The sequence below is a fragment of the Dunckerocampus dactyliophorus genome, chromosome 1 (genome assembly GCF_027744805.1).
Source record: "Dunckerocampus dactyliophorus isolate RoL2022-P2 chromosome 1, RoL_Ddac_1.1, whole genome shotgun sequence".
Taxonomy (NCBI): Eukaryota; Metazoa; Chordata; class Actinopteri; order Syngnathiformes; family Syngnathidae; genus Dunckerocampus; species Dunckerocampus dactyliophorus.
In genome coordinates, this window is record NC_072819.1 from 34,930,021 (window position 1) to 34,944,052 (window position 14,032).

Genomic DNA, 14,032 nt, shown 5'->3' on the forward strand with positions numbered 1-14,032 from the left:
GACCAAAAACAGAAATAGTTATGGAAAACAAGCCATTATTAACTCCCCTATAGGCAGCCGTAGTGCTAGTAAAAGAAGCCCGAGGAAACATGTTAGGCCTTGTGCATCCATTAGGCGCACAAATCAATGTGCTGGCTCCATCGATCTCAGCTGACGTGTCTCCGGGGTTCATGCTGATAATATGACCCTGTGCCTTCTGCATGGCGCGACTGAGACTTTGATAGCTGTCTGATCTCAGTGCTGAACTCCAAACACTAGTAAAACGGTGCCTGTCTGTTCTGCTTTGTCTCCTTCTCTGACTCAAGCAACTTCCATACAAGATGAACCTTTCAGATCAGGTACTGAGACAGCGGCCGCCGGTATTGCACCTCCTGCATCTGAGTAGTGTTTCCTTTGAAGACAAGCTAGCATGCTGCTCATTTTCTAACATCTGCATTCATCATCACAGGGTTCCATTGACGAGGAGCAACGGTTAAGTAAGTCAACCTCTCTGTTAGAGAGCCAGCACCATCACCTGCTGCACTGTCTGGAGAAAACCACTGTGAGTTTACACATGCCCACGTATTTGATTATTAATAGAATGAGCTTTAACAATGTGTCTTTTCTTTCTCCTCCAAGCTTAATGCCAGAAAAGATAACTGTACACAGTCATAACATTTCAAATCATCTGGATACTGTTACACTCCAGTCATGTAGGTGGCAGCAATTATACATTGTTTTAACAGCTTTACATATCTTATATAATATATATCATATAAATGTCTTTCAAAGCCGATCACAAAAACTGAAAGGCGTGCGATGACAAACCCTACATGTCTGCTGCGTCACGTCGGGTTGCCAACACCCGTATTGAGCCAACAAAGGACACACTTTGTCTTGTATTGCCGCGGCAATCAAAACTAGTCTGTAAAACCTCAGTGGCTTCAGTTTGACAGCTTGACACAGGCTACGTCAATCAATGCCAACGTGTATGATAACTCCATTATCAAACCTATTTGCGTTCGGCTTTTCTTGCATCTTTGTTTATACGCTTTGCCGAGTTGTCACTGGCTGTATCTTACATTAATGGCAGATAGCTAGCTAGCTAGCTAGCTAGAGTTATCCGCCTAGCTTCTTAGCTGGTCTTTGGACTCCAAATGTGACTTTTTTACCACAGTGACATTTTGTTTTTAAAACAAACAAGCAATGCGGTTAGTTTGGAGGTTGTTTTTGTCCCACGGGTAAGCTACAAGAGGATATCACCTTCATGGGGCACATACTAACTTTTTCAAGTGTCACTGAACAATTTTGCCCTCTTGTTGTCATTACACCAATTATGTCTTGCCCTCAAAACACTTTGTGTGTCGTTGTTTATTGTATATTAGGGCATAAAAATGGTATATACAAATGAAAGAGCTGTGTGCTGTGCAAAAAGAGTATTTCAAGTATTCAGGTTGGTATTAAAGTGTCTGTGGTGTAATGTTCTGATCAGCTGTTTAAGAGTCTGATGGCAGTGGGGTAGAACAAGTTCTTTAGACAGGTTGTCCTGCATTTTAACATTTTACACTCCTGTACCTCCGTCCTGAGTGTGAAGATGCTCTGAGAGCTCTTGCTATGGACATTTGAAAATTTGCATATCTTCTCTTGTTTGGTCTCGTTCTCTTGATCTTTGTAGAACCATGAGTTTGTGGATGAGCAGTATTACCAGCAGAGCTACCTGGATGCAGGGCTGCAGAATTACCCATCTCGAAGCCCCTCCCTCTCCAGTCAAGAGGGCGTCACGGGCACGTGTTGCACCCGCCGAAGCAAGAAGCACCACAGCCCTTTACCGAACGCAAGTGCCCCGGCACACATGCAGTCTTTGACGCATGCACACCAACAAGGCTTGCAGGAGCTCAGCACCATCCACATCCAGCCCCTCAGCACCAGGTAGGATCACTGACAGCTCTGAACACATAAGATGATACTTGGGATAAAATGAATAGGCCTTTCCACAGTAAGCTAACTCAAGTTTACACTGATTTGCAGAGGGTGTTTTTTTTTCTGAAAAGTAGCCGCCTATTTAACATAAAACAAACACAAAACACAATGGAGCTAATAAGTCGAACATAACATCTGTATGATTCCAATTGTTTTTAATATTTTCTTAAGTAAAAATCACTGAATTTGCACTTTTATTTATATTTACTTGTATTTACTTATGAACAACAGGGCAAAAGTGTGAGATGAGGCTGCGGTGAGCCTTTCCTCACACTTGGCAATGGCAATTTTTGTCTGTAAACATGTTGCCAATATAATGTTTGCAGAAACATTTATTATACACCATGACTTTCTACAGCCTGTGTAATGTCTCGGTCTGTCTTAGACTAAGGATTTTCATAGTCACGTCTGATTTGTTCGATTTTGTCCATAGTCGACTAATAATAGAGTTGGGGTTTTTTTTAAGAGCACCGCTAATGACGATCCCTGTAAATAAACATCTCATTTGCGACGTTTTCCACCTGAGCTAAAACACTCAGATAAACAAAAAAACATAGTATGTGCAACAACAATACTAGGGATGAGCGAGTACACCGCTATCTGTATCTGTATCTGTTCACCCATCTAAATTCTCCATATCCATAGCTGTACTTGGAGTGGGTGGGGCATAAACCGGAAGTGGGTGTGGTTTAACCGGAAATGGGCTTAAATCAGTACCTTATTTTAACTCTGAAATTGACATGGATTGATGAGAAGTCGCTATATTTATTGTTTATTATTCAGCTATATGTGTACTGTGTATGTGTGTAAGTGATCTGTAAGACTTTATTATTTAATTATTTTTAATGATCTGTGTGAAGTTGGTGATTCATGCAAACATCCAGTGATGGCAAACAGGGAAATACTCTGTCAGCCTTGTTCACTGTAGCTTTCTCAAAAGCAGCGCGTTCAGTACTACAAACTAAATTTTCCAACTGCATATCACCAGACAAATTATAAGCAGACGAAAAAAAATGATTGAGAGGTTGTAATATTTGACCACAATTATGTATATAATCTAGTATGATAGCCATACAGGCAGAATGATGCAGCTCTGCACCTAATGTTGTGGCCAGTCAATGCATGATACTGTTACCACTGTCTGTGTACTTCCAACTGAAAATGAACAAAATTCTTATATTGTAGGTACCATGCCTGTTTTATGATAACTTCATGGAATAAGACACAAATACATTTCAAAGAAAAAAGCGGTCATGCTACCCCAATTGAGTTGAATAAGTGACAACACAACACAAGCCTGCACAGCGCTGTCTTGTCAAATGCACCGCGTACTTTACAAAACAAGTTTACCAAGTAACTTTAGATACAAACCCAAATAGAGGCGAGCGGAGGAAACCCTAATAAAGCGGAGGCAGTGGGCAACGCCACACGAGCCATTTTCAACTTGCCAGTTGCACCGTGTACATGAATGAGGCACCACTCTGCTTCTATGTGGCTGCAGTCTGAACAAAGTGTCTGGGGAGGGGCGGTCGCTGTGTGTGACTGGCCAATCACAGAGCGTCAAGAGTGAATACATAATGAGGATTTTCTTTCATCACGATTACGAATAATGACGATCAGCCCTAAGTGTGTGGCGGACTGCTTGTTCAATATAATTGTCCGTTACTCCGCAGTTTAGTCATGTTTCTGTGAAAATTATGATGTTGCAGTCCAAAAGTCTCTGTGGGTGATGTGGAGTCGTAACTTGTCCATTTTATTAACTAAAACCTGCACATTAGCGAGGATAATGCTCGGTAAGGAGAGTCTGTGCGGCGTTAGCTTCTGCTTAGCTCGTACCCCTCTGCGCCTTCCTCACCTTTGTTTACGTTCTCGACGCCTCTTGTGAGCACTTCTGGCTGGGTAGGTGGTGTGTGTACACCGCTCAAAAATGTTGGCGCTACGAAATCCATTATCCAAAAGCTCTTGTCGAATGTAAGATGTTAAACCAGACTCAATATGAGCAAAAGAATAACTGCAAAATTGCAAATTTGAAAAAGACGCTGGGCTTCGCTGTGTGTACACGCCACCATCTTGCGTAAGTACAGGTCTTCTGTTAAATACACACGTCATTTTCAAATCTTTATGAACACAAATGAGGCTGAATCTGTATCAAAATAGGCTACAGTGGTACCTTGGTTAACGTACGCCCATTGGTACGTTTTTCAGTTAACAACCAAAATATTTGATAACATTTTGTCTTGGCCAGCCCAAAATACTCGCCCAAAAATACTCGCCCAAAATACCGTCAGGTTTTTTACAGCGCCATCTAGGATCACATGCACAAGTATTGCATCTCGCAATACTTGCATATGATCGCAACAGCATGTTTACAGCATCCGTAGTGAAACATACCACACGTCGCCAGACATAAGGCATCCTCACCGACATCACTGCCGCCAGCGGTTGTTTTTTTTTTCATTGTCTATTAAACGGCGATGCGCATGTTTATTAGTTCTGGAACGGTGATATTTAGTTTGATGTATTTTTTATATTTTTGCAAAATGTGGCTGCCGCAGAATAATGTGTTTATTTTTTGTTATTTTGTTAATTGATGGTTTTGTGTCGGGGGGGGGTTCAAAACTCACATTTCTAATTATTTTTCGCATTATTTTCTGCATGTAAAACTATAATTAATGTTTATAAAATGCGTTTTATGTTGACATTTTTGGGTGTCTGGAAAAGATTAATTGGATTTACATAATTTTTATGGGAACATTTGCTTTGGTTAGACTCCGTTTTGGATTGAGTTGGACCTTCTGGAACGGGTTAATGATGTTAACCAAGACATTTATAACAAAAACAAAGACATTCTATGTAAAAATGTATGCTCAGCACCTCACTGTGCATGAGTTGGAAGGTGCTTGTCGCTACCGTCCTTCTATAGAGAGGAAAAGCCAGCCCCAGCTTTTTTTTTTACTTTATTGAACTACCCAAACAGTAGCGTCAGCGCGAGTCAGCAACAAGTCAAATGCATTAAAGATATTTTGCAGTATGCTTTGCTTAATAAATTAATTAATTTAACTGCTGTTAAGATGGAGAACTATATATACAATCATTGCATATTTGGCCACATTTTATCCATCCATCCATCTATTTTCTATGCCGCTTCTCCTCACTAGGGTCGCGGGGGTATGCCGGAGCCTATCCCAGCTAACTTCGGCCACAGGCGGGGTACACCCTGGACTGGTCAGCAGCCAATCACAGGGCACATATAGACAAACAACCATTCACACTCACATTCATACCTATGGACAATTTAGAGTCTCCAGTTAACCTAACATGCATGTTTTTGGAATGTGGGAGGAACTTTGATATTTATATTTGTATACCTTTTGATCTCCTTACATTAATCTCTATACATTTTAGTCTCTTTTAACATGGCTGAACGCTGTTAGAAATGATAGTGGCACCACCTAACCAAGTTTCGCTGTATGTTGTGTGCAATGACAGGAAAGCATCTTATCTTAGCTTATTTTATTCAGCCATGCATAACATAATATAACATATAAAAATGTTGTAAAGTACAATACAATAGAAAACTACTCAGTGAAAGTAAAGCTGGTAAATGTAATTTGTTATTGACTACTTCTGCTGATTTGTTATGGTTAATAAAAGCAAAATGAGCGAGCGGGTGTGATGCAGGTCTCCTTGTGTCTGTTTCTCTCCTTAAATCAGGGAATGAATTCACTGAAGATGAAGCAGACATAACACAAGAGACATTTAGGAGACAAAAACCTCCTAATCGTCCTGTTTAGCTACAGTGTTCCCTCGTTTATCACGGGGGATAGGTTCCCAAAATAGCTCGCAATAAGTGTAATCTCCGAAGTAGACAACGTTATTTTTTTTAACAATTATATATGTTTTAAGGCTGTAAAACCCCTCACCATACACTTTATACACTTTTCTCAGACAAGCGATAACATTTTCTCACATTTCTCTTGTTTAAACACTCTCAAAGTTCAAAGTTCGTTTGAATTTTAATGATCAACCTACTAGGTTGGACACGAGAAATTATTAAGTGACTCACACATGTTTCACTCCTATGACCGTGCCTTTGTCCTGGCGCCGTTTTGCTGAAGCATTTTTGGATACCTTGTTAAAATATATTGCTCCTGTCGTCGTATTTTGCTCCTTGAACCGAAGATTCATTTATTCCGTAATGGCACCCTACAGCCAGTTAGCTTCTTCTTCTTCTATTCTTTATTGCAGTTAACAAGCAACTCACACGGTTAGCTAGTTTGCTAGCAGTGGAAACCACAACAGGAAATGGCACGAAGGAGGTTGATTGACAATGGGCTACAGCCAATCAGGATGAAGAAGACAATGGGCGGTGCAGACAGAAGAAACGGATAAGAGAGAGAAACACAGCAACCTTACTAAAGCACAGAACTACAAAACTGAACTTCCCACAATGCAATTCTTCGTAAAGAGCCAGTAACGCCTGTAACAGCGGTCATACGCTGTAATTTTTTTTTTAAAAAGCACTAAAATTGCACCAAAAAAAATCCGCAAAAGAGCGAGTCTATGAAAGCTGAACTGCGATGGAGTAAGGGAACACCGTATTGTCCATGTAATCTCAATTTGGTCATATCAGAATGGGGATATTTATGTAACAGTCTTTGTTGCAAAGAAAAATACACCTTTGATTATGTTTAATTAATGATTATATTACTTTTTTGTGACTACATTAGGCATTTGGTGAAATGAACAGCAGAGATTGACATTATAGAAACAAATCACAGTGAAGGGAGAAGTCTGGCCCTCGGCCCTTTTCTTTCTGAAAATGTGGCTCCCTAAAATTTTGTAAGGGGAGAAATAAGTTACACTATAACTCTGCTAGGGCAGCCTGCAGTCACAAACCAACGACTATCTCAGCAGTTTTATGCTTTACTTTTTCAGGAATCCTTTTATAGATGTGCAACTTTTCTTTCTCCCTTACCTCCTAGCCGCTCCAGTCTGAACATGCGCATAGATGAGCCAGCACCCCTCAACTGCCAGGGCAGCCAGATCACCACAGCAATCATCAGCATCCCCACGCCACCAGTGATGACCCCTGAGGGCGATGCCCATCTGCCAGCAGGCCCCGCCCACCAGAACGTTGTGAAGGTGTCCGCATTGTGAAAAGGGGCAGGAGTGTCATACTGGGAGACAGTTAAAGACTCACCTTGACAGACAGAGGGACAAGGGGAGACATGATGTTGGAAGAGGAAGACGTTGAGTTTGGCCACGGTGGGGCCTGTCCTCTGCTGGCCATGTACTGTAACAACATGGACTCCCTGCACTGAAAAGGGATTAGATACAATACATCCATGTCAATCGGTGTGTGTGTGTGTGTGTGTGTGCGCGCGCGCGTGTGCGCTTGACAGAGAGATCATTTTAGATAAGGACGTGTGTGTGTATGTGTGTTCCCAGAGCAACTCCTATGTCACTGAGCACAAAGCACCTTTTTATGATTTCTGCATCAGTTTGACTCTTTAAAAAGCAAGGGGGAAAAAAATGACATTGTTGTAAAATGACTTAACTGTGCCCTTTTAGTTTGTGTCATTCTGGTCCACTTACCTGCTAATACACAAATGTGTCACCATCCATTACCACTTTCAGTATCAGGCCACTTGAGGAATAGGTACATATGATCAGAATGTCTGTGTTGGCAGATGAATTTCATATTTGTGCATTTGTACGTGTGTGTGTGTGTGTGTGTGTGTGTGTGTGTGTGTGTGTGTGTGCAATTTACCTAGATAGAAGAATTGTGACGTTCTGGGTCGAAGGTATGTGCCTATATGGGAGCGTGTGCGCGTGAATGTGGTCACTTCAGTTGATTGAAAACTTGTCTTTCAGTACTTCTGGAAGTCTATCTATGGCTCTGTATATGGCATATTTGACTAGCTGCCACTCTTAAGGGTTCAAAGTACACATTTATGTCCAAAATCCTCAGCTATGAACCTTTATATACAAAATGTGCCTGTTCTGTCTGGTTGGAAACATTCATTTGTGCAGATATATCTGATTATCCCGCCCTTGTTTTTTTTGCCCTTTGGCTGTAATAGCTGGACGGGCCTCAAACTAACTAAATTATTCAACACATGAAATTATATTTTGAATTGAGAGGCACAGCAATTAAAAGCACAAGGCATTCACTGAGAATTTTGGACACTAACATGTTCTGACCCCAGGTTGTCTGTGAATACTGTTAATAGAATATTTTGTAATATTTGACCATCGTTTGGCAGAGCCAGTGAAGCTGTTCTCTCCTCTCCATTTGTATTCCTCTCTCTGTCGTCGTCGTCCGCTTGTCCCTTACCCCTCCTGTGTGACCTACCGTATGCTTTCAGTAGTCTTTATAGCTGTCAAAGCGTTCTTTCTTCCCCAAACTCAGTGGGCATTTTTCAAAGTTGTTGAGTATGTGTACACTATGTGGTTAGGAAACCTTGGTGTTTGTAATTTTTGTCCTCCTTAGTGTTATTTTATCTTCTGGGTACCTTAAAGCAGGGAAGCAGGTCTGTCGTGTTGGTTGCTACAGCCAAACGGTAGACCATCTAGGTGTTTTCAACTCCCAGAACAATCATATAATGTTAGAAGCCATCGAAGCCCATTGAAATCTACGGATAGTGACCTATCAGGTGTGTTCACATTGGAGCTGATGTCTCCCACCTGGCCTGTTGAATGTCATTCTGAGCCCAACAGCTCTGTACTCGTGTCAGAGATTGTACATTCACTTCCATTCCAGTCTTCATAATGATGAAATAAAATGGTCATCGTGAGAGCTCAGACAGTGCTATAGATGTACCAGCATATCATGGTATACGTAGTTAGAATCTGCTCAAATGTCATACTTTAAGTGGTCCAATAGCAGGCCTGCGGGTGGTGTGGAAGTAGATTTTTAGTAACTTATCATCACAGCAGAATGACCTTTTTAAAAAATAAAGAAATACAGTCATGGAAAAAAATATTACACCACTCTTGTTTCTTCAGTTTATTGATCCATTGTAATGCCTGGTACAACTAAAGGTACATTTGTTTGGACAAATATAATGATGATAACAAATATAACTCATAAGAGTTTAATTTAAGAGCTGATATCTAGCAACTTCCATGGTTTTCTTCATAATAACCAAAATCACTTAAGTTCTCACATGAATAGCTATAGCATTGTACTGCCAAAAAATGAACTCTTATGAGCTATTTTTGTTGTAATTGCTATATTTGTCCAAACAAAGGTACCTTTAGTTGTATCAGGCATTAAAATGAACGAGAAACTAAGAATCAAGGGTGGTCTAAACATTTTTTCCATGACTTTATGTGCAGTCAATGGAAAGAAAGGTTTATGTGCATTTGTACTAAAAAACCATATCATCGCAGCCAGCATGGATGCTAAACTGTATTATATATCAGTGTATCACGACCCTAAGTCTTGCTGTTTTCCTGAATTCTAAGGATAGTTCTACCAAGACAAAGCCAGAAATATTCTACAGAGTAGCATCAGGAAGTGTTAAGTCCTATTACTATTTTTGGTAAAGCAGGCGTTAAAAAAAAGAGACAAGCACACATAGGCAGATATTTATTATCTTATTTTCAAAGCAGTGTTAAAGACATCAACATTGTGTTGAAAGCATCAAGTCCAACAGCAGATGTGAGGTTGCTGTCATGTTATGTAGCCGAGACCGGGATTAAACGTTTACTTTGAAATAACAGAATCCAAGTGCGGCTCAAAGTGAACAATGTTAGCCTTTTTATTTACAATCAACAATATTGGATACTTTTATAGTGTTTCTCTGTTATGTACACTCATTTGTCTTCTCCGAGCTCAGTCGTTGTTCCTCTCACTCTTTGCCCTCTTATGCCACCTGTTATTGTTGAGACTACTGCTGTGCGTATCTTGTCATGTGTTGGATATTATTTATGACCTTGTCTTGTGTCCCAACTGTGAAACGCCTGATAAAACATCTATATCTGCCACATTTGCATGTCTCTTGGCTTACCCCCCACCCGACCCCCACCCACACGTCCAACCCCGCCTTCTTTTTTATTACTGCTGAATTTTAGTGTATTTGTAATCAGGGTACTTTGCCCAAATCTACAGTACAGTTGGAAACTCAAAATGTATGTTAAAAGTTCAGGATCCCAGTTTCAGTGGACACTTTGGAAAAGACATGAAGATCTTCCTGAGTTCATAGCGGAACTGTCTGGTGACTAACGTGTAGATGAGTGGATCTACTGCAGCTTGCACACAGGTCAGCACCATGGCAGATGTCTCCAACTCCAACAGCAGCTATATGACAATTAGAGGATGCATGTCAGTCTCATGAAGTTTCAATTTATCCATCCATTTTATATACTGGTGAGCTGTAGCCTATCCCTGGTGACTGCGGATAAGAAGGTGAGGTACACCCAGGACCAGTTTATTATTACCATGAATCAAAGTCAAAGGCCATGTATTCACTTGACAATAATTAGTAGCTGTACTGATTGTTCAGAATAATAGAAACATTTAACACTATAAATCTGCATTAACAGTTTCAGAATTTTTGGTTTTAATATTGATTTTCCAGTACCTTTCATAAATTCATTATGACAAATAATTTTTTTTTATCATACAGTCATGACATAAATACTCATCAACTCACTTTGTCAGTGTCCGGCCATGTGATGAGGTTGTTCAATAGCAAAATGACCACCATGGGAAGCCAAAAAAGCGTGAAAGCGATTATAATGTACCCAAAGCGTTTGGCCAGTTTGCCCTCCACCTGTTTCTTCCCCCTTTCCCTGACCCCAGGCGTCAGAAGGCACACCGCTCCCACGATGTCCGGGGGCGCCCCCTGTGCTCGTCCAGCGGAAGTATCGGACCAGGGCTCACCAGCTACCTGGTGCGTCGACCGGCGTGCGACCATCGGCTTGCAGGAGGCCGGCGGAACTGACCGTGGTCCTGAAGCTGGGTCAGTCAGCCAGCTCCAGACGTGCTCTGACACCGTTGGCATCACTCGAATTCCACGACTGAACAATTTCTTCCGGTGCTGCCTCACAATTTTGATTATCCTCCCGTAGTGAATGACGATGACAGTCAGCGACATTCCCCATAGAGGTGCCAAAACGTAGGGTACAAACGGATCCGAATAACAAGGATGGCCATCGTCGTGAGCGATAGGCGGCTGGCAGAGTGCATAGAAAAGGGATTGTTTGGAGAGAGTCAGGGAGACTCCAGCCAGGATGAGGCCGCATGCCCAGATGGACAAGATCCAGAAGCGAACCCTGGCCTTCCTGCGCTCAGTTTGGAAAGGGAATGCGATGGCTTGGTAGCGCTCCACGCTGATGCTGACCAGCGTCAGCAGCTGCACACAGCAACACAGGGCCCAGGTGAACTGCTGCAGGGCGCACACAGCCACCGGCACGCGGCTACCCTCTCCAGAGCGCAGGAAGGAGGCAAGCAAGAGCGGCGTGTCAACAGAGCACTTGAGGAGGTCACTGGCAGCCAAGCTGACCAGAAGCGCGTTGCTGCTCGTCTGGAGACTCTTGGTTCGGAACACGATCCAACACACCCACACATTCCCGGGTAAACCCAGGACGAGAGTCAGAGTCAAGACCGTGCAGTTGAATAGGAGAAACGCCAGATCAGTGTTGGTCTCAGCCTGCACGTTTGTGTCGTTCCTGGAAATGTGCACATCCATCCTTCACGTTGTTCCTCCTCTACAGAACTTTACAGATGCAATGTTTTCTACACATCCTGGAGAAATCAGCTCCTGCTTCTCAGTCACTTCACCATGCTGATTTCATTTACAACACACGCGCTACAAGCTGTAAGAAATGAGATGGTTAAAGGATTCAAGAGGGTTTTTTCTATTACTGATTGGTCTAGTTGATTAGCCTGCAATCATGTGAAGATGGCTGACCTTGCTCAAGCCTTAACAACCTGCAAATAACAGGCTAATGGTGAGTGACGTGGCTCCAACCACAGAGGAAGTTAATATTTCCACTTGTAGGAATACACAAATGGTATTAGCATATGAAAACAAAATGCAGACGGTTCCATAACCTGTAAATGCTATAAAGAAAAAGCTTAGTGTTATCCAAAATGGATTTTATTAGAAAAGGAGCGCTGTAGTGCATGCAAAATGCACACTCTGTAATTCAGAATCCAAGTGCTTTGTAATTTGAAGTGTTTGACAGTTTCTCCATGCAAACTGTGTTCATACAATAGGCTGCATCCATGCTCTTGAAAAGGAGGTGTATGAATCATTCCAAGCTGTGTGGCAGGCCCTCCAGCATCTCTCACCACTATCGTTGCCTTCCTCATTGTATCGTATTTATGGCTGTGTACGGTACACAGATGTTAGGTTAGACTCATTCATCTGTTCCACGTCTGACTCTACAGTAAACGAAATGGACGCTAACTGAATCAATTTTTACCATAGGACATAATCATATAATAATAATAAAACAATGTAAATCCAATTAATCCATTCCAGAAAGCCAAACATGTTAACACAAAAGACATTTTTATAGTTTTGCAATTCTTTCAAAAACTATTCAAAATACACATACATGAGAAATGAATGGGATAGATGAACATTTAAGGTTGCTTTGACTTTCACTGAAGATGTAATTGTCAGTTCTGGCTTTGTAGCAACGACTCCAGAATGCAGAGCTGAGCAGGACCCAAGTGCAAGTAAAAGAATATTTTTAATAATGGCTGCACTGCAGCAACAGGCAAATAAGCGCAACAAAAGCACATGTGGCATCTGACAAACAAGCATACACAAGGCTGAACTAAATAGAAAGGGAACTTAAATTAGAGGCAGGTGCGAGTAATTAAGAGGGTAAAGACGAATGCAAATACAAAGGGACAGAACCGAAAATAACTACACAATAAGGGCGTACACACAGGAACTGAGGCATAATAGCAAACATAAACAACCTGTCACGCTGATTAACACACCAGGCGTGACAGTACCACCCCTCAAGGACGGATCCCAGACATCCTAAAAGTCCAAAGTCAAAAAGAGGGATGGGTGGTGGGGGCGTGACAGCAATTCTTGTTCCCAAAGACACGATGTGGCATTGAGATCAACAGTGATACCACCTTCATGTTTTGCCATGAGTTATTTACAGAATTCAGTAGTGTTTCTCATCGCAATAACCCAAAATGGAGCCAAATAAAGTTACAAGCGCCAGCATTTGATTGAAAAAAAAAGTGAGAAACACTATTGAAATCAAGCAATAATTCATACCAAAACAGGAAGGTGGTGTCCGTGTTGATCTCACTGCCGCATTGTGTCTTTGAGAACAGCCACGTCTTCAATGAGGGTAAAAGTAACCTTAAATGCTTATTTATGTTTTATACGTTAACATTTTTGAGAGTCCACCGCTGATGACATCATTGACGGGCGGCGCAGCTGACTTTCGGTTCCTGTTTCGATGTAGTGGCATAGAAAACAGACAAAGAAATGGATATGTTGTTGCTTTCAAGTTAAAGGCGATGGATTTGGCTGTCAGAGAAGGAACTGTGCAACTTTTCCACAAGTCTGTCAGTCTCTCCTTACAACATGGAGCAGAAAAAACACCATCAATGGATGTTGAAAGGCTGGACTATAATCCATGATGAAGAGGAAGCTACCGAGAGCACACCGCAAGAGAGACTCAGATGATGTGTATAACGAAGGAACTTATGACGCTGTTCAATTCTGACGGAAGAGGAAGACATTGGTGGTTTTAGTTCCCAAGAGGATGGCGATGCATGGCTTTTCTGTTAGGCTACTGTTATCTATGTTACATGCACTATTCAGCACTGTTTAACTAGCTGTGTACTGTTCTGCACTGTTTAAATAGCCTTGTTGCACCTCTGTTTGGAAAAAACACATTTTATTAAAGGTTTATTTTGTATTTATTTTCTGTATAACGTATTTCTTTGCACTAAATATCCCATGTTATGACGTGGACACCTGTGGCTTTTCGTCAAGTGTGGCTTATGTATGTAAAAATCATTTTTTCTCTCTAAATTTAACGGGTGCGGCTAATACACCGGTGCGGATTATACACTGGA

The 14,032-nt window shown here is 41.6% G+C and overlaps 2 protein-coding genes across 2 annotated transcripts in view; one reads left to right on the forward strand and one right to left on the reverse strand.

Moving 5' to 3' along the window:
- kcnd3 (potassium voltage-gated channel, Shal-related subfamily, member 3) overlaps window positions 1-10,526 on the forward strand; it is a 132,516-nt gene extending 121,990 nt beyond the window's left edge. Inside the window, exons 6-9 of the mRNA XM_054780595.1 lie at window positions 306-338; window positions 449-541; window positions 1,655-1,908; window positions 6,945-10,526. Of these exons, the coding sequence (XP_054636570.1) occupies window positions 306-338; window positions 449-541; window positions 1,655-1,908; window positions 6,945-7,119 (555 nt within the window). The 3' untranslated portion in view covers window positions 7,120-10,526. The remainder of the gene's footprint in view (window positions 1-305; window positions 339-448; window positions 542-1,654; window positions 1,909-6,944) is intronic.
- On the reverse strand, window positions 10,112-11,660 carry LOC129179000 (D(4) dopamine receptor-like). Its single transcript, XM_054771771.1, has 2 exons — window positions 10,623-11,660; window positions 10,112-10,267 (listed from the first exon to the last, which is right to left on the reverse strand). Exons 1-2 carry the CDS (start codon window positions 11,658-11,660, stop codon window positions 10,112-10,114), a joined length of 1,194 nt encoding a protein of 397 aa, XP_054627746.1.
- Window positions 11,661-14,032: the final 2,372 nt, after the last annotated feature.